The sequence below is a fragment of the Cygnus atratus genome, chromosome 13 (genome assembly GCF_013377495.2).
Source record: "Cygnus atratus isolate AKBS03 ecotype Queensland, Australia chromosome 13, CAtr_DNAZoo_HiC_assembly, whole genome shotgun sequence".
Classification (NCBI taxonomy): Eukaryota; Metazoa; Chordata; class Aves; order Anseriformes; family Anatidae; genus Cygnus; species Cygnus atratus.
This window is the reverse complement of record NC_066374.1, coordinates 6,108,820-6,134,865: the sequence shown is the minus strand read 5'-3', so window position 1 is coordinate 6,134,865 and position 26,046 is coordinate 6,108,820. Positions and strand designations below refer to the sequence as shown.

At 52.9% G+C, this 26,046-nt stretch overlaps 1 protein-coding gene across 1 annotated transcript in view; it reads right to left on the bottom strand.

The window, feature by feature from the left end:
- Positions 1-23,859, bottom strand: part of MID2 (midline 2) — a 57,801-nt gene extending 33,942 nt beyond the window's left edge. Inside the window, exon 1 of the mRNA XM_035541436.1 lies at positions 23,194-23,859. Coding sequence (XP_035397329.1) covers positions 23,194-23,859 — 666 coding nt within the window. The remainder of the gene's footprint in view (positions 1-23,193) is intronic.
- Between the last annotated feature and the right edge of the window lie 2,187 nt (positions 23,860-26,046).

Here is a 26,046-nt window from a genome sequence, read left to right as displayed (position 1 = left end):
AACAGCCATGGCAATGCAATGGCAGTATCGCATCGAATCATTAGGGTTGGTGGTCGGATGCACCACAGGGTGTTTTCCAGCATCCCCACTGCCTCCCCAGCTCCAGGGAGAGTCTTCCTGTGTTGCGCATTTATTTGGCCTCTCCTCTTCCTTGCACTTGAGACTTTTATCACCTTCAGCACTGCTTCATTTCTATCCAACAGTGCAAGGACGGAGGCTCAGGTCTCTTCCCTAAGTTTACTTATGCCAGCATTCCCCGTGGCCAGTTGCACTGCCAATGGCCTCATCTCTGGAAAACAGAAGGCTGGAAGAAAAGGGCCACCAAAGCACAGGCGAACGAGCTCAGCCTTTCTCACAGCCCCAGAAGACCTCGTTCAGAGGAGCTGAAATGCTCCGTAACAGAGGCTTGCAGGGAAGGAAGCAAGCAGCTGCCACCGCCCACCACTGCCAGGCAGACAGCGGGGCTCCCGATGGCTTGGCTGGGATCTCCCACCGCATCTCGTCCTGCTGGCAGAGAAGGGCTGGGCGCCAAGGAGAGCCCACCATGTCCGGAGTCCCCTTTTCTCCCCAAGTACACAGCTACCCCAAGGGGGATCCCAAAGGATGGTTCCAAACCTACCCTGGATCCCTAAAAACCTCTGTCCACAGCCAAGCCCCCTTCCAGGCACCGCAGCCAGAAGAGGGCTGTCCGACAGCAAGCACGGGGCAGGAGCTGCCTGCTGGGGGGCTGTAGCACCCCAGAGCCCATCCCAGCACTGGGCAGGAGAGACATCACTAAAGATGCTTCAATATCTACTCCTCCAGCCCCAAGTTGCTCCTTACCCCCTTTCTTGACCCCCTTTCCCATACCCGTCCACACTCCTGCCTGCTCTCCTTCAGCGTCTACATGCTGGAGCAGGGGCACCGAGACGGCTGCAAATGAATAATGAAACAGAGCCTGCTAATCGGTGCCTTCCCTCTCCCAGCATGCCCCCAAAAAGCTCAGCTCCCAGCTCTGAGGATCAAACAAGACGATCAAACGCTCCAGCAGCTGGCTTTGAATTCCCTGTTGTGCTAACTCCTGCGCGTGTTCACAAGCTGTTTCCTCCACCCAGCGTAACAGGAGGGGGGCAAGCAGCAGCGCGCAGGCCAGAAACCAGGCGGCTCCCTTCCTGCCCCCGTATTTACGGGTTTATCCCAGGTTCCAGCCTCCGCCAGGAGCTGGAGGATGCCAGGGTCCTGCAGCACGGGCAGAGGAAGGAGATGCTGTGGGACCCGGCACGAGGCCACGGCAAAGGCCAGCTGAAGATGCCTGCTTGCAGGGGAGAGAAGACACAAGGCTTCCCCAGGGGACCTCTTCGCTCCTCTTTGCCACCACAGGAGACACAGGAGAAACAGGCACGGGGCAAGGAGAAGGCAAGGGCAGCTGCCTGGCCCCTAAGAAAACAAACAGCACTTGGAGGATGGGCTACAGCTTGGCCATCAAATGTCACCATCTCCTGAGCTTGGTGGGAGAGGAGGAGAACCCCTGCAGAGCTGGCAGACAGGACTTTAGGGTAAAAGATGGAGACGTTTCCTTAAAGTTGGGTTCCCCACAGATATTTCTCCTCAAACATGAAATATTTCAGCTCTTGGTGGGGGAAAAAGGGGAAACAAAAGCCCAGGGAAGCTCCTACAGAGCCCAGAGCAAAGACCTACTTACATTATTTTGGGGGGCAGGATTTTCCAAGAGTTCCTGTCCTTCCAAAGAAGCCCCTGATGGACAGGGCACTCCAAAGACAGGGCGGGCATCTCAGGGCCACGTCCCTAGGACAGCTGTACCACTTGGTGGCATCATTCTCAAAAGCTTTGGCAAGTGGGGACAGCTTACATAATTGGTATCGCAGCGATTAGAAGCATCAAATTATCTTCCGCAGCACACAACAAATAACGCTAATGGTGGGGATAATGTCAAACAGAATTACATTGGATTTTAAGCAGCACTGATAGCACATGTTAAGCAGACATATAATTAGCACTGTGGCGCCTTGATAATATTAATAACATAGCTAATTATACTGATATAAATAGCAAGATTAATTGTCACAAAACATCAGTATCAATCTTTGAAAGGCATCCCCAAGCCTTGCCACTGTTTGTCAGCACTCGGGCACCAGGGCCATAACAGAGAGCAGCAAAAAAATTTCCAAGGGCTTCCTTTATCCCTCGCCGAGGCTCCTTCCCACTCAAACTGGTCGCAGCTCCCCCTCGGCACCCCTCAAGCCCACACACTGAGTGTCCTCTCTGTGCGCCATCCTGTCTGTGCATCGTCCTTCCCATGTACTGGAGGGAACTCCATGTGCTGTCCTCCCCAAGCACCACCTTCTCCATGCACCATCTTCTCTGTGCACCATCTTCATGCGTTGTCCCACCCTGCGCTGTCCTCCCGTTGCACCATCTTCCCCATGCACCTTCCTCCCTGTGCACCGTCCTCCCTGTGCACCGTCCTCCCCTCTCACCATGATGCCCAGTGGGGCAGGAGCCCTGGTCTCCACAGCCCCACACCAGGCTGCACCCAGCAGAGCTGGAGCAGAGCAGGAGCCCACGGCAGGAGGCTGGAGGGCAAAGCCCTGCGCTGAGCGATGCGAAGCACCCCCTGATCATGAGCGTGCTTAAAGACCCTGGGGGAGGCCGGGATATTCTTAGAGGCTCTGTCCCTGCTCAGCCCTTGCAGTTGTGTTTGCTTTAGATTTAAATCGCTCCACTGAACGGTTTGTTGGAAGGAAATAGAGCCAACTGCTTTCCCTTTTAATAACCTGAAGACAAATAACGAGACGTGTTGTAAGTGGTTACAGGGAAGCATGTTCACTTCTCCAGCTCTGTGTAGGGTTTTTCTGCTGTTTCACCACGCAGCCTTGCACTGAACCCTGCTCCGCTGCACCAACACTTTGTTTACTGAGAAATTTTGTTTGCAAAGCCCCTGAGGCTGCTTTAGAAACCCACTGTGCAGGGGTGACAAATGGGAAGGATTAACCACCATGTGCCCTTTGGGAGACTTGACTGCTTGCCTGCGCTTGGCTCCTTCTGCTAGGCTGCTTCATTAGTCACGAGGGCCAGCACCATCCCACCCAGAGCACTGCAGGGCACGAGGAGCATCGCTGCAACGATGAAAGAGTAACTTGAACCCAAATTCCTGTTCCTGTGCTGCCCAGGGAAACCCTTCCACATCCCCAGTATGTGAAAGCCTCCAGGGGCACATTTGGGACGGGACGGCCACGTTCAGTGGGGCCATTCCACGTTTTACAGGGAATTCACCCTGGATTTTCTTCCTCTCCAGCTCTGGAAGGAGCGGTTCAGCTGCGCTGCTTTTGGGGATGCTCCAGCACCCCTGTCCCAGCACCTGGCTGCTGGGGGAGAGGCTGGGGCCATGGGAAAGCCAAGCGCCAGCTTTTATCCCGCTCACATCCACGTCATCCCTAAAGCTGTGCTGGCAGGGCAATCCGCGAGCACCGCCAAAGCGTGAAGGAGGAGGCAAACCCTCAGGTTTCTCTTGGAAGCAGATACAACGCGCCAACCGGCTGCTCGGGATGGGGCTTATTTTGGCTGATCTGTTGCTTATGCTAAGCCGCAGCGAGACTGTTAAAACCGGAGAGGGAGATGTTGAGATAGACGCGCACCAGCACAAACTCAGCCTCGGGGTAAACGCACCGACTTCTTTAACTCCTTGTGCAGACCGGAGCAGCAGAAAGCCCCGTGCCTTCTGTCTGCCTTTTCCCTTCACTGCTATTTTTCTGCCGAAAAAGCCAGCAAAATGCCTAAACCCGCGACAAAGCTACCATAAGCATGGCTACGTGCTGCTGGGGACCCCCCTCTCCCCCCGCAATGCGTGGGATGCGGCTGCGGGCTTTGCTGGGGATGCACGGAGCTTGTACACAGGCTGCTGATCCAGCAGGGCTCAGCCCTGTGGGTTGCACAAGTGCCGACGTCTTGCAGCAACGGGCACGGGAGCAGAGGTCTGAACAGGTTTTCCTGCCCCGGGCAAAGAGCCCAGCCTTGCCGCTTGAGGACAGGGACACGGCACTGGCAGATGCCCTGCAGCATCCCAAGACAGCGTGTTTAGGCAGCCTGGGTAAAGCCAAAAAGCAAAGAAAGACCTTTCGGAAAGTTACAACATCTGGAATCCGTGGAGGGGACGGATAAGCAGAGCCGAGGAGCCAGCGCAAGGGGAGCTGCGCGTGCCAAAACCCACTTCAGCTGCTTTGCGCTTGGCTCAGGCTTCACCCAGCCAAGTGCCAAGCTCCCACCAGTCCTTGTTGCCTTCTTCATAAAAAATAAAATAAAATAATGCACGGACGTTTCTTGTATTGAGAAAAGGAAAAATACACTCTACCTCTCCACAATGGGAGAAAGCCCCAAAATCTCAGTTATTTCCCTCGGACATTCAAGTTTCATAGCCCTTTCTTGGCAAGGCAGAGGGCTGTGATAACCTCTGTCTTCCTCCAGCCCTCTCCTCTGATACACTCAAATCTTTTTGCCAAAACACAGAAACGAAAAAAGACAACAACAGCAACCCAAACCAAAAAGCATCTTGCCCAAGAGCACAGGCTGCTGCAGGTGGGAGACATGCTGAAAAGGCAAATGCTTTTGTACAAGAGGCAAACGCCCCCTGCATGCTGTGCGACACTTCAAATAAAGCTGCTGAAGCTGTGCAACAGAGCAAAGAATTAATTGAGTAGCAGGTGAGAATCTGGAATAAACACAGACCAAATGCCTGGGCTTGGGCCTGCTGCTGGGCTGCATTCATCCCGGCGAGCAAAAGCCCTTCACAGGCTCCACTGTGCCGCAATGGGGTGAAGCACCCCGCATCTGCTTTGCCACCAGCCCCTGCGCTTCATAAACATCAGGCAAGCATCCCCCAAACCACAAGGTTTACAGAAACCCGGTGGTTTTCTTATCTGCTTCCTGCCTTTTGAGCCTTTGGAGGTCCCCAGACTGTGTTTAAAAGCTAGCTGAAATTGCCATACAGCCCTGGGATTCCCAGGGCTGCAGATGTAAAAACAATGCAGCTATCCAGAAACGTGGGGATGGAGCGTGATGCACCAGACACCCTGCTTGGAGAGGGAGCCCCCCGTCGCCTATCACATCATTCCCAAGTTTTCCATTTGGGATGTTGTAGCTGGGTTTCAGGGCATCGCAGAGCCCAGCGCAAATCCCACTCAGGCTGCAGGACATGCCAGCTCCACAATGAACTTTTTTATTGCCCGGTGAGCGGTGGCGTCAAGAGCAATGTTTTTCCAGCACTGCCTGGCTCCTATCATTTCAATGAAAACCAGGCCTGCGTGGAAATGAATGCGTAGCAAGCGATAGCACCTTCCTTTGTTTTTGCTGAGCTGACACGTAGCTGTGCTTGGCGGAATCCAGCTCGCAGCTCGACAGGGAGAGCGCTGCACTCTGCTGCCGGGTTCGTGGCCGCCTCCTGCAGCACCCGCAGCGGGCAGCGCTCTGCCGAGGGCAGCGTCACCGCGCTCTGCAAACTCCGCCTGCCTTAGCTGCAAGCCAGGCACGCTGCTCTCTCTCCAGCAGGCATTTCTAAAGGTTTTTCCCTGCAGATAACATTTTACTTTATCTCTAGCAAGCCGCAGATAGCTGCTATCAGGAAAACGTTTCCTTTACAAAACCGACACCCAGCCGGCACATGGCTGGGGACAACGCGGCACCAGCGAAGCCCCCTTGCACCAGCAGCTTCCTTCCTCCTGGCCGGCAGCCCGCCGTGCTCTGGGCTGGGACAAACACCTCTGGGGGGCACGCAGAAAGCTGCCTCCCTGCTCTGCGGCCGGACAGACAGACAGCGTGCGGACGCGCCGGCTGCCAAGCCTGGGCTTTTGGAGCCCGTGAGTCAGAGCCCGAGTCAGTCACGAGGCCCGCTGCAAAACGCCGAGTGCCTCACAAAACAAACAGAGGCCGTGGTGCTCGGCGCTTGCTGCCGGTGGCTTTTTGCGGGCCTTCAGCGTGGATTCAGTCACCTGTCGCGCTCCGCACCAGCCGGCCCCTTGACGCCGTACCCAACTCAGCTCTCGCGGCCCCGCTCCTCCCCAGGCCGGCCTTACAAAACCACTCGTGACGCCGGCACCGCTGGCCCCCAGCTGCTGCCCCCAGCCCCACACCGTGCCCTCGTGCCAGCCACAAGCCCTCTAATCCCAGGTGGGTTCGGAGACCCCTCCGGGTGCCCGAGCAGGGAGAAGGCACACAGGGCACTGACCGGGCTCTGTTTTAACCCCAGCTGCTGTACAGCGCCCACCTGTGAGAGGCAGCTGGCAAGTCTGGGTTACAGAAATTCCCATGCTGGATGTTTCCAGTCGCCAAGCCCCGGCGACCCGTGAAACCCAAGGTATTGAGGCTTTCTTTTGAAATTATTTTTCAAATACGGGGCACCCTCCCACTGAAGAGCAGGTGGAGAAAGCCCACTGCTCTTTGTGCCCCCGCGCACTCTGCTAGGGGACCAGGAGGGCAGGACCTTCGTTGGCTGTGGTGCGAAGCAGACGCAGGAGCCAGGGCAGGAGGGATGGCAACGCCCTGGGGAGATGCTGGGGACCACGGCAGGATGGAGCTGCACTGAGCATCCCAGCTCCTCACCTCCTGGGCTCATTCACAAGCCACCAAGGGCACGGGGAGCATAGTGACGGGGGGGACCTGGCACGTGGGAGGAGCGAGAGGTGTCCCACGTCCAGCAAACCACAGCAGCCCCAGCTGCAGAAGTGGAGTCCCCGCCGCGTCCCCCCAGGCGCTGTCGCTAGCAGCAGCGGGCGGTTTTTCACCAAAATGCTGGCAGGGCCAGCGTGCTCCCTGCCCCCTCTCCAGCAGCTTCTTTCCTGCACATTCACAAGCAGTTCAAAAGGCTTCTTTCAAAACGTAGCAGTGTCGAGGCACAATAACAAAACAACCACATTGATCTTCCTGGCAGAGACCTCCACAAAGAGGGTTACTCAGAAAACCTTTCTCAAGTTTTTTTTTTCTCTCCTCTTTTTTTCCACCGGACCCCTCATTTTTCTTTAAAAGCTAATCTTTGCTAACGGGAACTTTTTGTTCCCTCTGACACCGCTAATATATGTGTTGGCAAGCATGTCTACAAACATACATCTTCCGTAAGAGGCCTTGTCATGGGCTTTGAAACCAGAGCAATTAGCATTTTATTTTTATTTTTCAATAGAAATGTTTTACAATGTTTTAAAAAGCAGCTATTGAGCACTAAATAACTCTCACCGGCAGGTATTATCGGTGCAGGGCATTCTTGTGCTTGCCCAGGAAGGATTACCCAGGGTTAAACAAAGCTCGGCTGCAGATAACTCTTGAGATAAACTCTCTGCTTCAGCACGGCTCGGATTTAAATTATTTAAAAAGCTGTCACTTTTACTGCTCTCTGTTCTCTGCACTTCTTCCCCTTTCCTCCTGCCTCATCCCGGTGCCTGCCCAGCCGTGAATGGAGCTCAGTGCCGAGGCTCGCAGGGCACAGTTCTTCCTCCGTGCATACAACATGCCTCCTCCCCAAATCCTGCGTGCCATTTTGAATCGCAGCTGGCATTTTCCTTTACGAAGGGGGGATGCTCCCTTAACGGGAAGGGAAAGAGGCTGCAGTGTACAAACACGAATGTTGTTGCCCCATCCCGGTCCAGCACTGTGCAGGGCAATGCTGGTGGCACAGCCAGCACTGTCCCCTTACAGCTGTGCTGCAAGCTCTCTATGCATCAGGGTACTGTGCATTAAAAAAAAAAAAAAAAGAAAGAAAAAAAAAAGAAAAAAGCATCGCTATCACTCACACCTGTGGGTGCTGCCAGGCCAAGCCCCTCTCTTGAGGTCGGGCTGTGCATGAGCAGACCTCCCGATGCAGGGATGTGCGTGGCCACATGCCGGCCTCAGGGGATCTCACCCATCCCTTCCACGTCCCTTTTTAGATGGAAGAGGACATTTTCCACCGGGAATAGCATCGCCCCCCCCTCCGAGCGCCATGCACTGCCCACCTGTTACAGAAACGCTACTCAGAGAGGGGATGCCCCGCACAAAGCAGCTGTATCCTGATGTAACATCTTCCCTCCCCGACCCTGGCAACATGATTAAAATCCCGATGGCTTTCATGGCTGCTGCTCTCACAGCAGGCTAGGCCAGGCTGCGCCCCGTGTCCCCCTGGCACCCCATCCTCACCGCTCCCCGCAGACACCCGCACCCGTTAACGCTACACGAAAGTGACTGCATCACCCCACCACTAAGGCAAACTCAGGGAAAGCAGCGCTAGGTTCTTTTTTATAGGGTTCATTACAAATGACAACGAACTCAGGCTAATGATGCTAATTCTTCCACAAGTGCCCAGAAAATGCTGCGTGTCCAAGCAGTCTCTGCAGAACGTGTCCTCCAGCTGGGATAGATGTTCAGCTCCTCCAGCACACGCCCCAAATCCTCTATCAGAAGGGATGCCTGCCACCTTTTTAGCACACAGCTACCCAGCACGGAGCCTCCTCCCATCCCTCTGCTCCCCCTGCAGCCCCCGTGGCTGCCTGGCCAGAGGTGCACCACGAGCCCCTGCGCTCCCGCTGGCATCACCCGCACACCAGCCCACCACCGTGCCTTCTACCACAAAACTACAAAATGAGAAAAATACAGACCTAGACCATTCCCACACAGCTTTGGGTGGGATACTTCCTTATGCTACAAAAGTCCCTGTAGGCTGACATGACAAAACCCACCACGTTGTCCTGCTGCCCAGGCTGGCAAAGCCCTGGTGTGTGCGGAAGCAGCAGACTCCATCCCCACAGCTCCACGCCCTCCTGTCCCACTGCTCTGGTCGAACATAAAACCGGCCTTGTCCACACTGCTGCATTAAAACCACCCAGCTTCCTTGCCGGGGATGCCACCGAGCGATGTTGGAGCTGGTTTTGTTGATAATTTATGAGACAATTTATTTCAATGACGCGCTTGACTGCAACACCCCACCAGGGGCTGCCTGTTACCAGCGGGCTGAAGGAGTGCCAGGACTCACGGAAGAAGCTGCCGGAATGGATAAAACATGGGAATAATGGATAAAACATGGGAATATAGGATGCAAAGTGGGAGGCGGTGGGACAGGAGGGTACGGCAGGCTCTGAAGTACTTTCAGACCAGCAGCTTCCTGAGCTGAGGAACGCATCGGGACTGGTTCTAGAGCAATCGTAGTGGTGAAGGAGAGACAGAGCTGGACACCTGGCAATAACCCAAAAGAAAATCGAACCTGGGAACACCTCCTGACGGGTGCGGGCAGCTTGCTGCCCTGCAGACGTCCCGCTTGGCACTTCCCTCACCACGCACCGCGGCACCAAGTGCTCTGCATCACCCAGCGCCGCAGCAGCACGATGCGTTGCGGTTCGCAGCGGGGATGGAGCCCGCAGCCAGCAGCTTCAGGAGAAGCCATCCCACGCCAGGAACAAGAGAAGAGACCAAGTGCAGCCACGTCCAACCACAAGCTTTGCATCAAGAGAAGCAAAGAGATGCTCTCCTCCTTCCCTCCCACAGCCCCGGGGTACAGGGACGAGGGCACGGGGTGCAAGCACAGAAACGCTCTCAGCTTGAAACGGGGCTGCTGGTCCTTCCCTCCTCTCTGCAAGGGTTTCTCCTCACAAGACTCCGAGCTCCTGCAGCCTCCAGTAAACAGTGGCCCCATTTCTCTGCCCCTTGCCCCTCCTCAACCTCTTTGCAGGTGACATCTCCAGGAGGTGCTGAGCTGCAGCCCACAAGGGCTGTGGTGCACAGCCCAGGTCTCAGCTCTGCCTAAAACACCCCTATAGAGGCCTGGCATCGCTGGTAACGATTTACCATCCCTACAGGCTCCCGTGGCCACAGCAGCACAAACGCACGTGTGCACTGCATTAATTAAGCCTGACTGGAATATGGAATAACTCAGCACCTGCCTGATGCAAAACCCTCAACTTGCATGTCCTCAGACCAGAACTCAGACACAAAATGAAATGGAAACAAAATAAAAATGGGGAAAAAAAAATATGATTAAGCTCCAGAGTTCAATAAGCGATATGTTTAATTGCTAATGTGAGTTTGGGATTTTTCTCTTTTTAAGATTTCTGCCAGCACAGCTGGTGTCATCCTCTACTACCCAGAGAGCAGCAAACAGATTGCAGGAGAATATTCATTCTCTCGCTGTGCTTTCCGTGGAAAAAAAAAAAAAAAAAAAAAATCAAAGAATTGAAAAACCTTCTGGTAACTTTTTTTCCCCCCTCTGTTTTCCAACTGGTCCCAAACATATTTCCTGCTGGGACTGACAAGGAATTGTCAAATTAAAAAAAAACACAGCTTTGAGAACTGAGGGGCATTTGATGAAACAGAAAGACTCGTTTTTAAGCCAGGGACCATCCGGACGGGTTTGAGCTCTCCTGGCCACTGCTAAAGATGTGCCCTGGTGAACAGTCGGATGCTTGGGCTTCACAATATGAGGGCTCGGCAGCATTGTGGGCACAGAGGGGTCCCCCCAGCCTTGACCCACTGAGATGGAGTCCTTGGGGTTGGACCTGCCTTCTGCACCTTCCTCCCAATCCTAAAATGGAACAGTATTTTATTCCAAGTGGCTGTGCAACATCTGGGCATCCCTTGGGGCTGCTTCTGGCTGGGTTGGGGTCAATGGGACATGATTTCCCTGGTGTGATGGGGACAGCATCCTGCCCAAGAAATGCTGGAGCAGCACCATGGGGACAGGGGCTTGCTGGTGCCCACGCCACGTCCCCACAATGCCAGGGCACCGTGGTGGCACCAACACTCCAATCCAGAGGAGGGTGAAGAAGCACCCAAAGGCACTTGTGCTCGCTGCAATGCCGATGCCATCCCTGCCGCTGCAGATGGAGGCATCTCGGATGACCCTGGAAGTCAAGATGCTGATTTACTTCCCTTTGAATCTATTAGGAACCACGGGCCAGCAGCACGAGGAGCCTGATGCATTTTGACAAATTCCCAGGGCGTGTGTCTCATCTCCCTTTTCATCTGGAGGAACACATGAACAAACCAGTTAGGTCCGGGGGCTCGGTGAGCTGGAGTAAAATGGTACAGGAAGAGCCAGGATGCAAAGACCGCTCTGCTGTCAGAATCCTAAATTATCCCCTCTCTTCTTATGATTTTTAAGATTAAAGCAAATAAATAATAATAAATAAATAAATAAATAAATAAAACCACAGTTCTAAACAATTCTTCCAGAGCTCCAGCACTGGGAGAAGAACTCCAGCCCCCAAAACTGAGTGGGAATGGAAAGACAATTAAAATGGATATGAAACTTCTTTTATTCTGATGCACCATGAACAGCTGGCATTTAGCTGGGCGGGAGGGACTGCCCAGGGAGGACTGCCAGAGCATCCACACATGCACGCATCCACACGTGCACTTGGACGCATGGGGAGGACCTCCAGGTACAGCTGCTGCATTGTGACAACACGATGGAAAGCAACCCCAAAGGTCTCCACACCCAACAAACAAAATAAGACCGTCTTTGCCATTTTTTTTTTTCCTTTTTTTGGAAGCTGACAACAAATGACCCAAAGAGGTGGGAAGCCTCCTGCTCTCCAGCGGGCCTCCTGCGTGCCAGCACTTACGTGCTTCACCTCCAGAAAGGTGAACAGCCAAGACTTTAAGACAAAAAGTTGAGACAGCAAATCATTAACAGCACATAATGTTTAGTCGTAAAGCTGACAACTCCATTTGAAAGCAAGGTAAAGGAAAATCAATAGCTCTTCCCTGCACAGCTGAGCTCCGAGCTCAGGAGACCACGTTGCCCTTCAGCAGCAGCTTATCTCAGCCGCTTCCTGTCTTTCAAATGCCAATCTAATGCAGCGCGGCTTTAAAGCTGGGAAACTGAGGCAGAGCAAAGAAGAATTTGCAAGCGAGGACTGGGAGGCTGAACCACAAGAAGTTGTTTTGGGGGGACTGCAGGAGAAGGCAGCGTCCAGCTTGCACGTTGCCAGGAATGGGGGCCTAGAACAGCATCCACACCTATGACCGGAAGAAATTAACATCGTTAACCTTGGCAAAGGTTAAGTTCTTCCCCCTACTCAAGAGTCTCCTCAAGGCAACAGGAAGGAAGGGATGCCTCCTCCGGGCTGCCCCTGCTGGGGCAGGACCCCAGCACCCATCCTGGTGCCAGCAGCGGCTCTGCTCGCTCCAGGGGCAATCCAGACCCCCATGTCGGGAGCAGAGAAGCCGTGACAGGAGACGGAGCAGCACAGCGATTCACAGCTCACGCTTCATGCTCCAAACCGCCTGTCTTTCACAGCAGCAAAGACCTTACAGCTAATTTCCTCAGCGAACGCTTGTCAGATCAAAGCGCAGCAAGAGGAAAAAGCTGAGCCAGCCGCTGCTTCGTGAGAACCGATTTAAGCTGCTCAGATGGCTCTTGCTCACATCTCGCACAGCTGCTTTTCAGGTAGGCTGCAAGCGGTGGAGAGGCACTGGCCAGAAGAACAGCCCCGCACGCACGGAAACCCTGCGCTGCCTCCTCCAGCCAACACAGGGCAGATGCTCAGCAAATGGGTCAAGTGGCTTTTATGATTTTATTTTTTTTTTCATGATAGAGCTTCAGCTGAGACCTGTGAGCTTCACGTGCAAAGGGTCGGATGGTGCTGGGATGATCTAACAAGCTCCAGAGCCAGGTGTCCCAGCGAGCAGATCGCTTTCTGCAACCTTTGCAGCAGGTCGTGGTCTCAGTGACGGATGCGCCAGCAGCACCAGCAAAGCACGGGAGGAGGGCACTGCCTGAGGTGCGAGTTCAAGCAGCCAAGCCAACGGGGCTTGAGGAGCCTCTTCTCTGCCACCAGAGCGTGCCCATGGCCCAGCAGCTGCCACCCACCATGGCCACATCACCTCTGTGCCCGAGGACAGCCAGGAGAATGGCGAAAACCACGATGCCTCTACTACCTCCCAGCTATGCCCCCGCACCCCACGGATGTGTAAATAACCTGCAGCGTTTGTCCTCGCCTCAGAACGAAGTCGGTAGCTCAGGCTGCAAACAGAATTCCCAACACAGGCACCTCTCCATCCAAGCCTCTTTCCCCGTGACACCTGAGCATCTCTCTGTTTTCCAACCCACTTAGCTTCCCATGGAGGAACCAAGTATATGAAGTTTCTGGTAAAAGAGATTTTTTTCAGAAGCAAGGTGTGGCTTAAAAGAAAACTGAGGGCTTTAACTGAGTTATTAGTCTCATAAAACGCTAGCACTCCTGGTACACCACTACAGGGCTTATGGCTTTGCAGGATCCTCACCCTGTTTTATGCCCACAGATGCTGACGAGAAGGTCCACCTTTAAACTTGCACACCCAATAAACCCACAAGCCCCCATCCAACGTTAATACAAATGATTCCACACACCAGTTATCTGGGAAGAACACCACTTTCAGCAGTATTGAAGTACTTAGGGTAAGTTATTTTGAGATAAGCCTTTACAAACACACGATAGAAAGAGCTTTCCTTGTTGTTAAACCCCATGCTGCAGACACCCTTTGCCCTGCTACTCTGAAACAATGCTCATGAAAATGTCTCCTTCACAGGGCCGGGAGAGCTTCGGGCAGGACATAATTCATTCCTTGGGAGGCCAACAAAGGGGCATTTTTCAAGGCTTTTAAATTATAGTCTGGATTTTTACAGCTCACGCCACCACAAACATCAGGCAATCACCAGGATGCGGAGCTGCAGCGGAAGCATCTCTTTCACCCCCTGACCTTTATTTCCAAACCATCACCATTTTATGTGTATAAAAAAAAAAAAAGCCCAAACAGCACACATAGAAGGACAACCCGTGCACGTTTTCTCTTGGACCTCTTCTGACACCAGATGTTTGGTTCCCAAAAGCCCCCTTAGAGGAGCACGGAAGGAATCCGGATTTATTGCTTTGGCACATCCTGCACGACACACGCCTTTTTGCACATTATTTCCTGAGCTTATCCTGTAAATCAGTGATGCCCATATGAGTGGAGGGGGCTCCAGCAGGCTGCATATCAGGCCATTTTTAAAAACTGAAATGCCAAATCTGGGCCCCTGAGGATCAGATTTGCTTCAGAAGCCACGGAGCACCGTGTGCCGCACCACCACCACGCGGGACGGTCGCGCAACCTTGTCCCACGGCCAGTTGGCTACCGAAGCAAGCAAGCTGCATCAGAAAATCCAGGCTTCCTTTGAGCACTGCGTTCTCTGCCCCCGAAGGGAGGGGTGCTGGCGTGTGGAGGACGGATGGGAGGCCCGGCCAGGCGCTTTTCAGCCTGAAGCACTGAAAAGGCTCCTGGAGGCTCCATCCAAGGGAGATGGGCTGCCAGCACTGCTCGCGCACCTCGCCCTCCTCCAGCTGCTCTTGGAAAGGGCTGCACTTGGGATGCAGACAATTCATCTGACAGCTTTCCCAGGTGGAAAAGTCATTTAATGCTCAAAGAGTCCCATGGCCACCCGTGGGACGGGAGCGTGCGCCAGCCTCGCCTGCTCGTGTCACCTTGCTGCAGGAGCCCCAGGTCCTGCAGGCTGGTGGGACACAGGTGGCAGCACTAGATATCCCTCCAGGAGTGTTTTTTGGGCTGGAACCCACCCCAAAGAAAAGGAATTCAACAGGTAGGAGCAGCAGAGAGACCCAATCCGTACCTTAGAGAGAGGGCTGACGAGAAACCTCTCTGCTTGTCACGCCTGAGACTCACTTTGCTCCCAGCACTGACCACCATGCCAGCCCAGTGCCATCACTCACCCCGTGGCGGTGCTGTCAGCTCCTGACACAGAAGATGCATGCTTATGTTACACCACAGCATCATCCGGGCAGGACATCCTGTAAGGACGGGGCTCTCCAAACACTACAGACGTTTGGACTGGCCCACGAGGAGCTCAGCAGAACAAGAGAGGTGCAAGGACTTGTGCATCTGGAAGCCATACCTGCTTATGAAGACCAAAACAAGGTGGGTCAAGAAGTGCAAAGCAGGAACCAGTGCCCTCCAGGGACCTGTTGTGGAAGAACAGAGCAGGAGCCCTGAAGATCTCCTGCCTCATGGTCTCATGGTCCCAAGATCCTTTTCCAGCCCCAACACAGAAGGATTTCTATCAGCACGCACTCTGCTGTTGCACATTCATTTCTACAAAAGGGCACGTTAAACACACACTGATTGGATATTGAAATTAGATATATTTTTTCAAAGCATGTCAGCCATCATGGTAAAATTACTTAATAACACCTGTAAGCCTATTTAAGGGTTTAATGTGATAATAATAGCATATTCAGCATCTTAGAGCATGACTTCAAGCCTGCTAAGAAATTCATACGCCGCTCGCCCAAGCGCACACAACCAATTCTCCAAATTACTTAAAGACACCGAGCATTCCCAGGACACGATTTCCAAGCAAGCGTACGCACTGCAAATAGCTGAGCGCAGCCCTAACGAGAGCCTGCGCCTTCCCTATCGCACGCTGCGCGTAATTAACCGAGCCATGCTAATTCATGCTCTGAATATTCATTATAACCCCGTAACGCCACACATCCTGAATATTAAGCAACATCCGCTCAGGGCAGGACTATCAGAAAGAGGGATCACCCCCCGTGACAGATTTGAGGCCGTGGAGCTGAGGGTGCACCAGGGAGGATGCAGGGACCCTGGGAGATGCGAACCGCAGCATGAGGCTGCCAAAAATGCCGGCCAGGGCTTGGGGGAAGGCATGGGAATGTGACAGACCACAGGGCATTGCCAGTGTGAGCTCTAGTATGTGAGATTAAAGCACGAAGCAAAGAGTGGAGAAGCTGGAGTAAAATCTCTGAAAAAAAGAGGAAAAAAGGGTAGAGGCAGCACGAGCTTGCTGGCAGCAGGAGCACTGCAAAATAGCTGAGAATAAATGGCCTCAGACACTGTCCCACCTTTGGGCAAGGTTCAGAGCTGCCAGGAGCAAAACCAGCTCACAGAAACCCGAGGCAACCCCACACCGGTAAACACCTTCTATGGCAGGTGGGATTACACTAAAATTTTCATTTTTCAAAGAAAACCTATTCATGCAGAACTGAAGCAGCGGAAGTTCAGCTCCACGCCCTTACAGCCATCATCAGACAGAAGCCTTGAAAAGATAACAGCTTGCAATTGTTTCAGGAAACAAAAGTGCCTGTTCCAGGGAGGAAAACGCCTGCAAGCCCCTGAGTCTTCCCTGAAATAGTTCCTATTTCAGAGAGCCAGCGGCAGGGTGGGGAGAGAAGAAGCAGGGCTAAACAGAAATTTAGAAACTGCAAAACACAAATGTGAAGCCTCCAAAGAGACATTACAGAAAACTATAGCATGAAAGCATCTGTATTGTTAACAAATCTGTTGACAGAGAAGAAAATATATCTATTAAATCACATGACAAGGAAAGCATGCAACAAAGATTAGGGCTGATGGGAACGTCAATTGTCTTGAAAAACTACAGGGCCGTAGCTCAAGGACTGGCACAGACTTGTTTCAGCTGGGAAAAAAGTATTATGTATTAGAGATTATTCCCCCGTCCAGAAATAGAAAATTCAACTGCTAAACCTGTCATCTCTCGCATAAGCCTGTTTGATGGGCACCACGCCACCACCCCAGCTGCAGGAGAAGCCAGCAGCGAAAGCCAAGGCTGGACTTTGCACGTGCCTAAGACCCATGTTTTTTTCTTTTTTTTTTTTTTTTTTTTTTTTTTTTTTCAGTTTGACCACATATTCCAGGCCCAGAGCAACATGATGGAGCTGCGCAAAACAGCACCAGGAGCGAAGCCCACAGGGAGGGACAGCCCACGGGGTGACACCCCCAGAAGCCACCTATGCACCCGCTGGCCCTGGGCCACCACGACACCGCCCACCTAATGTTTTGCTGATCCTTTTCATGTCTCTCCTCCTGCAGCCCAGGGAAAGGTCCCCTCTCAAGGAAAGTGAGACCCAGAGACTTATTTCTGTTCTTTATGTACGGACGCTCTCCAAACACCAAAAATTTGGGGGGTTTGGGTTGTGGGGGTTTGAGCAAGAAGACATTCCCACAGAGCCATAAAACCCACGTTCTGCCAAGTGAAAATATTGTTCAGCTGAAGGTGAAGCGTGCTCCCCGCTCCTTCGTACCAGCACAAACCTTTCCCCTCTGGGCAGGAAATCCTGCGTGTCCCGTGCCCCCCAGCCCATGCACGGGGCACGAGCGGTGCTTTCCCACAAATTATTCCCACCTAACTAATTGCCATCTAGGAGTCGATCACCATGAGGCAGGAAGTTAAGCAGGAATTTAATACCTAACGAACCGGAGCGGCCACAGTCATACAATTTAACGCGCTCATAAATTTCTCGTTTCTAATTTACCAGCGCAACAGCTTCTGCCAAAAAACCTCCCTGTCCTCCTTCAGTAACTTGGAAGGGTTTTCGCCTCTGCTTAGCACCGCAACCCGTGCTCTGCTTGAACTGGAAACGATGCTCTCCAAGCCTCCTCTGATGACTGCCTATGCCGGTGCCTTGCCAGCAGCCCAGAGGGCAGCGCTAATTAAAATTAAGGCAAAGCACCGTGGCAAGCACTACTTACGTGGAGAACAGGGAACAGCACCAGGAGGTTCGTGGTGTCCCCACAAGTGAGGTTTGCTCCAAGCTACCCCTGCCCTCACCCTCGCATCCGAGTGCAAACACGATCCACGCAGGCTCAGTACCATCGCGTTGCAGGTGGCAAAAGGGCCCTTTGCTGAAGCAGCCCCTTTTGCCTATTCCTTGTGCTTTCAGAGGCATATCTGAGGCATCGCTGCTGCAGCACTGGAAGCTCTCGGAGGCCTCAGGCTGGGGAGAAGCTGAGATGAGGCAGGATGAGACAATGCAGGACTCCTCACTGCCCAAGGCTGACGCGGCAGGTAAACAAGTTAGCATCCAACCACTTTCTGAAAGCAATGCTTTTTTTTTTTTTTTTTCCTGGGGACTTTAAGAGAAGAAGGCAACACTCATTATTTAAAAATAACTCCATCTGATTACCGTCTTGCTTCTTCCACAGCTCTGGCCTGCCGTCCTGCAGGATGCCAAGGCAGGAGGTCAATCCTCTAGCTGCTCCCAGCCACAGAGCTGCTCTAGGTCCTGGTGGCTGGGGAGACCGCAGCAACCTGATTTGGCTGGAAGTGAACACAGTCCTGGAAAAAGCAGGAGATTGATCTAACCAACGCAGTTTTCCAGGCCTGCTATCTCAGGACCTGTAATTGCTTATTTAAACATAAATTAACTAAAAAATCCAAACTCTGCCCAAAAAGCTGATGGCTGGGAAAGAAAACCAAGGAGCCCAGTGCTCAGGGCTGATTCAAGGTCCTGGCAACCGACAAAGGATCAGTAACGAAACAGCGACCAACACTTGCATTCTCTGCACTGATGGAAAATTTAAATTGGGAGCTACATCAGACACCAGAGCGTGTATTGATCCCTTTCCCACTGCAGTGTAAAGAAGCCAGGAAAATTTTGTATTTCCATATGATCCATGCTCCACAGGTAAGCGTGTGCCTGCAGCACGCATCAAGTGTGTGTTTTTGGCAAATCCAAGCAAAACTGTGCTGGCAGCCTGGGATGGATGGAACGGGAAGATGATGATGACCTGCTCGGCAGCCTCATCCACCCGCATCACCCCACGCCAGGCCAGCTCAGAAGCAAGGCTTTGCATCTCCTTCTCTAAGCAGGTCTTGGGCAGACGCAGACCCAAAAAAGATCTGCTTCAGGGGAAGGAGCTCATCGCTGCCACACAGCCAGAGGTTTGGGTTTCCCTTTGTTTGCTGGTAGCAGCCCCCCACCTTCTGTGTAGGAGTCGCAGCAATCACAATGTTAACCCTCGCTCTCAGCCAGCTCCTTTCTGCACGTGGGAAAACGAAAAAAATAAAAGCCAACCATAGGTATATAAATGTATAAAATTCAGTTTAGCCCCGTGGCAGTACAGTAAATTATAAATTAAGCAGCGATCTTGGTGACTCACACAGCGCAAGTGAGAACACGTTCCCTGGTCCCGAGGCGAAGAAGTCCTACATTGCAGCACCAAGGAAGGTTTTTTCCCCTCATTCGTTCTACCCCACCGCTCCCTGAAGAGCCTTGGAATAACTATCAGCTTTCTGCATACAATTTGTCTAGCACGGGGGTTTGTTTATTATTTTTTAAACTTCATCACACTGACACTAACCCACTGGAAGCAGTGCATCTGTCTGAAGCACAACAGGAGATGGGATTATTCTCCTCCTTTAGCAGAGAGCAGATATGAAAGTGTTACTATATATATATATATATATAATTATTTTTTTTTTGCTGTTCCCAGTGTGTCAGTCAATGGAAACCTCAGCAACGGCCCTTAGCTGGTTCCCGCAAAGGGAACAGATCAGATGCAGAAGCAAAGCAGCGAATAATTTACGGCAAAATCCTTTTTCTGAAACTCTTTCTGCTGCAGAGCTGTCCGGAGCTCACAAGCCAAATCCTTTTTCGCTGCGACCTCTCTCGCTGCGCTGCGGTGACCCCGTGCCCGGCCCTGGCTGGGTGGCAGCCAGCGCACGGGACAGGGCAGCACAACGCGGAGATGACTGTAATTACGGGCTTCGAGGCATCTCAATTTATAATTGGCGGAGCTTTTTTTTACTCAACTGATAACGTGCTGCTGTCCTAGGCGTTTGCTTTATCTAGGTCAAGCCAGTTGCTTTGCGCTTAATCTACACCCATTTTTAATTTGATTTTTAATGCTGATTTTTCAGCCAGTGAGACAAAGTGATGGACACCTTTACATTCAGCATCCCACCCCTTCCTGAATGCGCAGAGAGGGGAAAACAAGCATCGAGCCCCTGCATTTTGACTACTTGTAGCCAAGCTGGTGCACCTGGAGCACCACAGGCATGCGCTGCCTCCTGGGTCCGGGCAGCAGAGGCAGCTCCGTAAAGGGAGCTGCAAGAGGAGAAAGGACAGGGAGATGCCTTCAAGAACCTGCGGAGCAAGAACTATACCTAAAAGCAACATGCCTTGTGCAGGCAGAGTGGTATAAACAAGTGGAGTTAAAGATGCATGGAACAAAAAACCTGACCTGGCAATGTTGTAAACAATGCAGCAGTTGCAGGCTTGGGGCAGGGAGCAGCCTGGGAACCAGTGCTCAGCATCTGCCCCAGCACCAACCAACAACCCCAACAGCAGCACAGGTCCCTGCTCTCCCAGGTAGCACTCAGAACTGAAACACTTCAGGATTTAACAACAACAACAAAAAGTACAGTTTTCAGACAGTTAGCTCTTCTAAACAAGGAAAAAAAAAATCCCCAACCAAAGCTTTTTTGTGGAAAGCAGTCCTTTTGACAGAATAATTTGCTCCAGTTTTCCTTTTTTTTTTTTTTTTTTTTTTAAATCTGAAAGGTGTTTCCAGCTAGCTCGAGCACTGTGATCGAAGCCAGAAAACAAGAGCAATCGCTTGCTGTTCAATGCCCAAGAGCTCCACGGATGCTCGAGAGCAGCCTGGCTTCAGTGCTCACTGACGGACAGCTCACAAGAGCAAGGAGGGGGCAAAGCGACAGGGTCAGGTGAGCAGAGAGCAGCCAGCAAGGATTCCCAGTATTTCCAGAAAGAGCAACGGACTCAACCACGGTGAAAAGTATAGACTGAGGATGTACGAAGATGAGGACAAAATACAGCTGCAAATATTGACTCTGATTTTAAAGCTTGCTGGCACGCTCACTATTGATCCCGTGCTGCTCCTGCACCGTAGGTAGAGCATCAGGAGAAAAGGCATCAGAAAAAAAGCACAACTCTGCCAAACCAGGCACTACAGACTGATAACCACCTAGTAGTTGTGCCTCGCAAACCAGATCCCTGCAGAAATTAAATAGCAACAGATGCAAAAAGAGGCAAAAGAAGTTTCCACTGCGCATCATTTAGTTACAAAATGAACCATCCCCAGTGTGCCAGTGCATTTAAAGACATGTGGAAGCACTGGTCAATGTGGTTTGATTTTCTGTGCTTTGCAGCTTATTACATTAAGAGATTTAAGACCACAGCCAAGGATGCAGCTTGGACAAGGCATCTCTTCCTGTGCAGACGAAGGCTGTGCAGCTAATTTTGCATTCTCACAAGCAGCAAAACATTCATCCCTCTTAGTTCGGCTCAGCAGGCAGAGATGCAGCTTTGCATTTCAAAATTTCATTTATTTGCTTTATGCCTCACATTTCAAGAAACGGACCAGCTATTTGCAGCACTGCATTCATGAGGGAAACTTTCTGCTGGGGAAGTGTTATCCTGGAGTCATCCTGCCCCGGGTGCTCATCCGGAGCAGGGGGATGCTCACACCCCATATCCAACCCCAGTGGGCCTCCAGTCCTCACCGAGGGCAATCCCCACCCACTAAAGGGCATGCAAGAGGAAGAGGGAGGCTGACTGCAGGGGAGAAGAAGGACAACAAGGCATCTTCCCCCAAAAAACAGCTCCTCCACGTCAGGGAACGAGGCAGCTGCTGCTCCCACCAGCATCGCAGCCATGCTCTTGGCAGTGCCCGAAGGGCGAGCTGTGCAGGACAAGCAGCACAGGAGGAGTGTTCATAGCAGAGAGAGCAGAGGAGAGCTTCCCTCCTTGTCCAAAACCACTTAAGGCTGTTATTTACATGGAAAAAAAAAAAAAGATGTCTTGGCAACCTGTAAAAGCTTGGCTTTTTGGCAACCTGCAAAAGCTTGGCTGGTTGAAGAAGCAATTTGTTGTCGGGGGTTTTGTCTTCAGATGAGCTTGCCTGGCTAGCTGACATGGGGGGAAATATTAAAAGGGTTTAATTTCTGTCCCCAAGTCTCACTGCATACAAACATACATGGTCCTTTCTTTCTAGGGTTTCCAACTCGCTAATTGAGACGTTTCCTCATGGAAAAAGAATGTTCTGACCTGAGGAGCGCTCTGCTGGCGCTGCATTGCGAGCGGGGGAAGCCCCAGTGAGGCACAACACGAAGACAGGACGGGCACACCGGCAAGCACCACGCTGCATTGCTGGGCGAGTCGCGTTGGGTTTGGGAGCTGCGAGGAAAGGGCAGGTGGAAAACCAGCTGGGAAACAGCTCAGGGTAAACTCAACATCTAGAAAGACTGATGGCTGGAGAGAAATCTTTTTTCTTTTCTTTTTAAAACAATCCAGCCTGCACACAAGAAGTCTTCTCAATTTTTGCTAGTGATAGAACTATTTCTTCTGCCCTCAGAAAACACAAGAGCAGAGAAATTGATTTTGTCTAAAAGCATTAACAAGACAAAGAGCCAAGAAAAGCACTTTTGTGTCAGAACAAGCCCAGAAAATTCAGGGAGAAAGGACCAAGGAAGAAGGTGGAAAGACATAAGGGCTGCAATGGGAACGTGACTGCAGTCACAGTTACAGCCTCGCCAGCGTGACCTCTAACTGGACCAGCTCTATTTTTTTTATTATTAAAAAAAAAAAAAAAAAAGAATTAAAACCATTTTGCAGACTCATGCGGAATGCACAGGGGACAGAGAGGGATTTCTAACTTTATATAGGTCAAACATCATCCACACAGGTTCACATGTTATTCGGCACTAGCACAGCCACTGCATAAAAATTAATCTTCAAAGCACCCCAGAGGGCTCCCTGGAAGTTTGCTCTCCCCAACCTGAGGGGCAGCAGAGCAAGAATTCACTTTGGATCGATACGTGGCACAGGCTCGAGGTAAGGGGGCTGGAAAACAATTGCTCATTTCTGCAGCTCGAGGGATACGAGGATGGAGAATGCCGACTGCGGCGGAGCAGAGGCTCCCACCATGGAGAACCATGGTGGCACGGCCGGGACACCTTGCTGGAGGTGGCACTGGCCAAAAGCCAGAGGTCCCACAGGACAGAGGAGGAGGTTAGGGCGCACGGGCAGGAGAGGGAAGCTCCATCCCTGCGTCCCAGAGCCTTCTCTCTCGCAGTGCGGAGGACTGGGGAAGCCGTACCAAGGAGGACACGGAGGCGGTGCCCGCAGCGCTTCCTGCAGCACCAGTTTGCAGGCAGGGGAGGTTCACGAACAGCAGGAGGCTCCCCATGCGCTGTGGTCCCCAGGCCTTGAGCGTGCTGGAAGGAGGGCAACCTGCCAGGAGCTCGGGCCCAAGGAAATGCCCAAGGGCCTGGATGAGTGCATGGACCCCATCCTCCAGCCCACAGCCCTGCTTGGCTTAAAAGACATGCTGCCAGAGCACCCCGCAGCCAGCACTGGTCCCCCCACACGAAGCTCTCTGGCTTCCAGCGGTGCGCCCCGGCCCAGGGATGCCCTCGGCGCTTACCTTGAGCTTCTCAAAGCGATCGCTGAGGGATGCCACTTGGTGGTCCCGGTGGCGGCCCACCAGTTTACATAAGGCACAGATGAGCTGGTCGTCAGCCACACAGTACATGTTCACCTTCTCGTTCTCGTGCTCCAGGCAGGTGAGTCCTCGGAAGTGCGCGTCGGGCACGGGCTCCACCAGGCGGTGGCTGGTGAAGGGCTTCTTGTTGGGGTGGGTGGCCCGCAGGCAGCGGTCGCAGTAGGACACCTCGCAGGTGATGCACGTCTTGACAGCGTCCCGCGGCGGGTCCTGCTCGCAGAACTGGCAGGCGATCCTCTCGCCGGCCACGGACATGGTAGGGCTGTTGCGGTACGTCCTCTCGCGGCGGCTCTCGCTGGGGGAGTTGGGGCCGCTCAGCGACGCCTTCTGGAAGCGGTCGATGATGTTCTGCAGCGTCACATTCCTCTTGAGGCCCTCCAGGCCCCGGTGGTTGAGGGAGATGACATAGCGGCAGGTGGGGCACTGGAAGGCGGTGATGGGCTCGATGGACTCGCTGGAGGAGCAGCTGGACACCAGGATGCGGTGGGCGCAGCTGAAGCAGAGGCTGTGGGCACAGGGCAGCAGAAGAGGGTCTTCAAATAACTCCAGGCAGATTGGGCAGGTCAATTCGGACTCCAGTGTTTCCATCTTTAGTTAAAACGATCCCGATCCAGCGTCAAAATCTCAGGAAGCTGGTCTGTGACCTGGCAGGGAGGAGAGCAAAGAGGCGTGGTGTGAGACAGCAGCTACGTGAGCTGGGGCAGCAAAGCTGGGCAGCTCCTTCCCTCCGGCAACAGGCACACGGGGAGGTCGGAAACCCCCAACTCATTGCACCCCTTGGCTCTTTGCACCCTGATGCAGCTCCTACAGCCTGACCGGGCTCGTGTGTCCCACCATGTCCAGACCCCAACTGCATCTGGGAACTCTGCAGGACAATAGCTGTGCTGGGAGGGGACGGAGGGGCAGCAGCAAGCTCCTCTCTGCCACCTTCCACCCCAGCCTGGGAAGACGACGGGGACAGCAAGGCTGAGAGAAAACATGGGAGAAACCACACAATTTCATGCTGCTTCTAGCGAGTGCTGCCAAAGAGAGGAACTGGAGGCCGTGCTGGTTTCCAACATCTAAGGGCTCTGCGAGGGCAAAACCAAACCTCTGAACAACCCCTCTGGTGTCTGCACTGTCCCTGCTCTTTTTGGGGAAGGGGAAGAGGTGAATAATGTCCAGGAAATTCTGAGCAAAGCGGGTCAGGAGGTCTAGCACACCGCCCTGCTCCCAGATTTCCCCTGGCCACCTGCTTTTAGGAGAGAGGAAGGAAGACAAGCCAAATTACAGGCTGTACGCTCCCAGACCTCAGCTGTCCTCTAGTGCAAACCAGGGATGCCCAAATCAGCTCCAGCTGGGGAAAACAAGCTCAAGGCTTGAAATGGGCTCCTTCCAAGCACCTAAAGCCACTGTCAATACACAGGACAACGAGCAGCTCTGGATTCAGAAAGCACCAAGTCCCTTCCACAGCTGCCTCTCCACCCAGGAGGGAGCGAGCCAGCAGCAGCGCACCGCACACCCGTCCCCGAAATGCAAGCTTGCACGTGGAAGGGAACGACAGCCTGACAGCCAACAAGAAAAACCGCACGCTTTCCCCCCAGCTCCGCTGCAGCCGCATGCAGTAGCAAAGACTAATTAGCAAGGAGGGGCACGGCGGTGGGCTTCCTCCGGGTCTGCTCTGCGTTAGAGGCGAGCGGCCCGTGCCTCTGGTGAAACTGCAATCAATTAGCCGGCCCCGCTGCTTCCCCGCGGTGCAGGAACGCGCTCGAGGAGCCCGCTCGCTGCTCAAAATTAGCATGCGAGTGCTCCGGGTTGACACCAGCCCGGAAACGTCTTCTGCAAATGAGAGGCAGCGTTTAATTAGGTGGGAAGTGGCAGGGGGAGCAGGCGCTGCGGCTGCTGGGGGATGCTCTGCAGCGGAAAATGCAAACTGCAGCCGAGGATGCACGGAAGGGGCAGGCCGGCTGGGGGATTTCTGGCCAAAGTTTGTGGCGAGGGTGCCTCTGGTGAGTGGGACACCTCTGAGGGAGATTGCCCGTGGGATGTCAGGATGTCTCTCCAGCTGCAGGCTTTTGATTTTCAATTAAAACAAGAAGCCAACAAGAAACCACACAGGAGAAAATGCATGCTCTCAGCCTGCCTTGATCCGGCCACCCTGGCGTCTTCAGAGCTCTCCTTCCCTCTGCACACCTCTGTCCCACCTCTAAGAGCTCAAAGATCCCAAATTCAAGCTGCAGTTCCACCACAGCTCATCAACGTACATGGCATCTCCCACCTTGCTGCACCAGGTGTTGGTGCATTGCTCCCCAACAACTCTGCCTGTCCCGGGCTGCTCCGAGAGCTCACAACCTTAGCAAGGCCTGCCCAAATGCGTGCTCACCGACATCGGGACATTACAATCCACCTTGGAGTCAGGGTTTGTCCCTTGCTTTGCTGGGACACTCCAGGCTAAGCACAGCATCCTCACTGATGAGCTACCAAAAATACATTAAAAAAAGAAAGTTTAAACAGCTCTTTGCTTTGTTCCTGGTGGCTATTCTTATGTTAATCTTGTTTTCCTCAACAGGACAACATCCTTTAGATCTGTGATATCTGGAAGAAGCCCCACAAACCGGGCTGTGCGACACAGACCGGGGAGCTCTCGGGGAGATGCACCTGGGCGAGTCGGGCGGCGCTGCCTTCGAAGCCTTTCATGCCTCTCACTTTGATGTTCACTTTGATGTCCGGGACCAACGTGGCACAAGGAATAGCTGATTAGATTTAAAGCTGCTTTGTTTACAGTAATTAACTCCC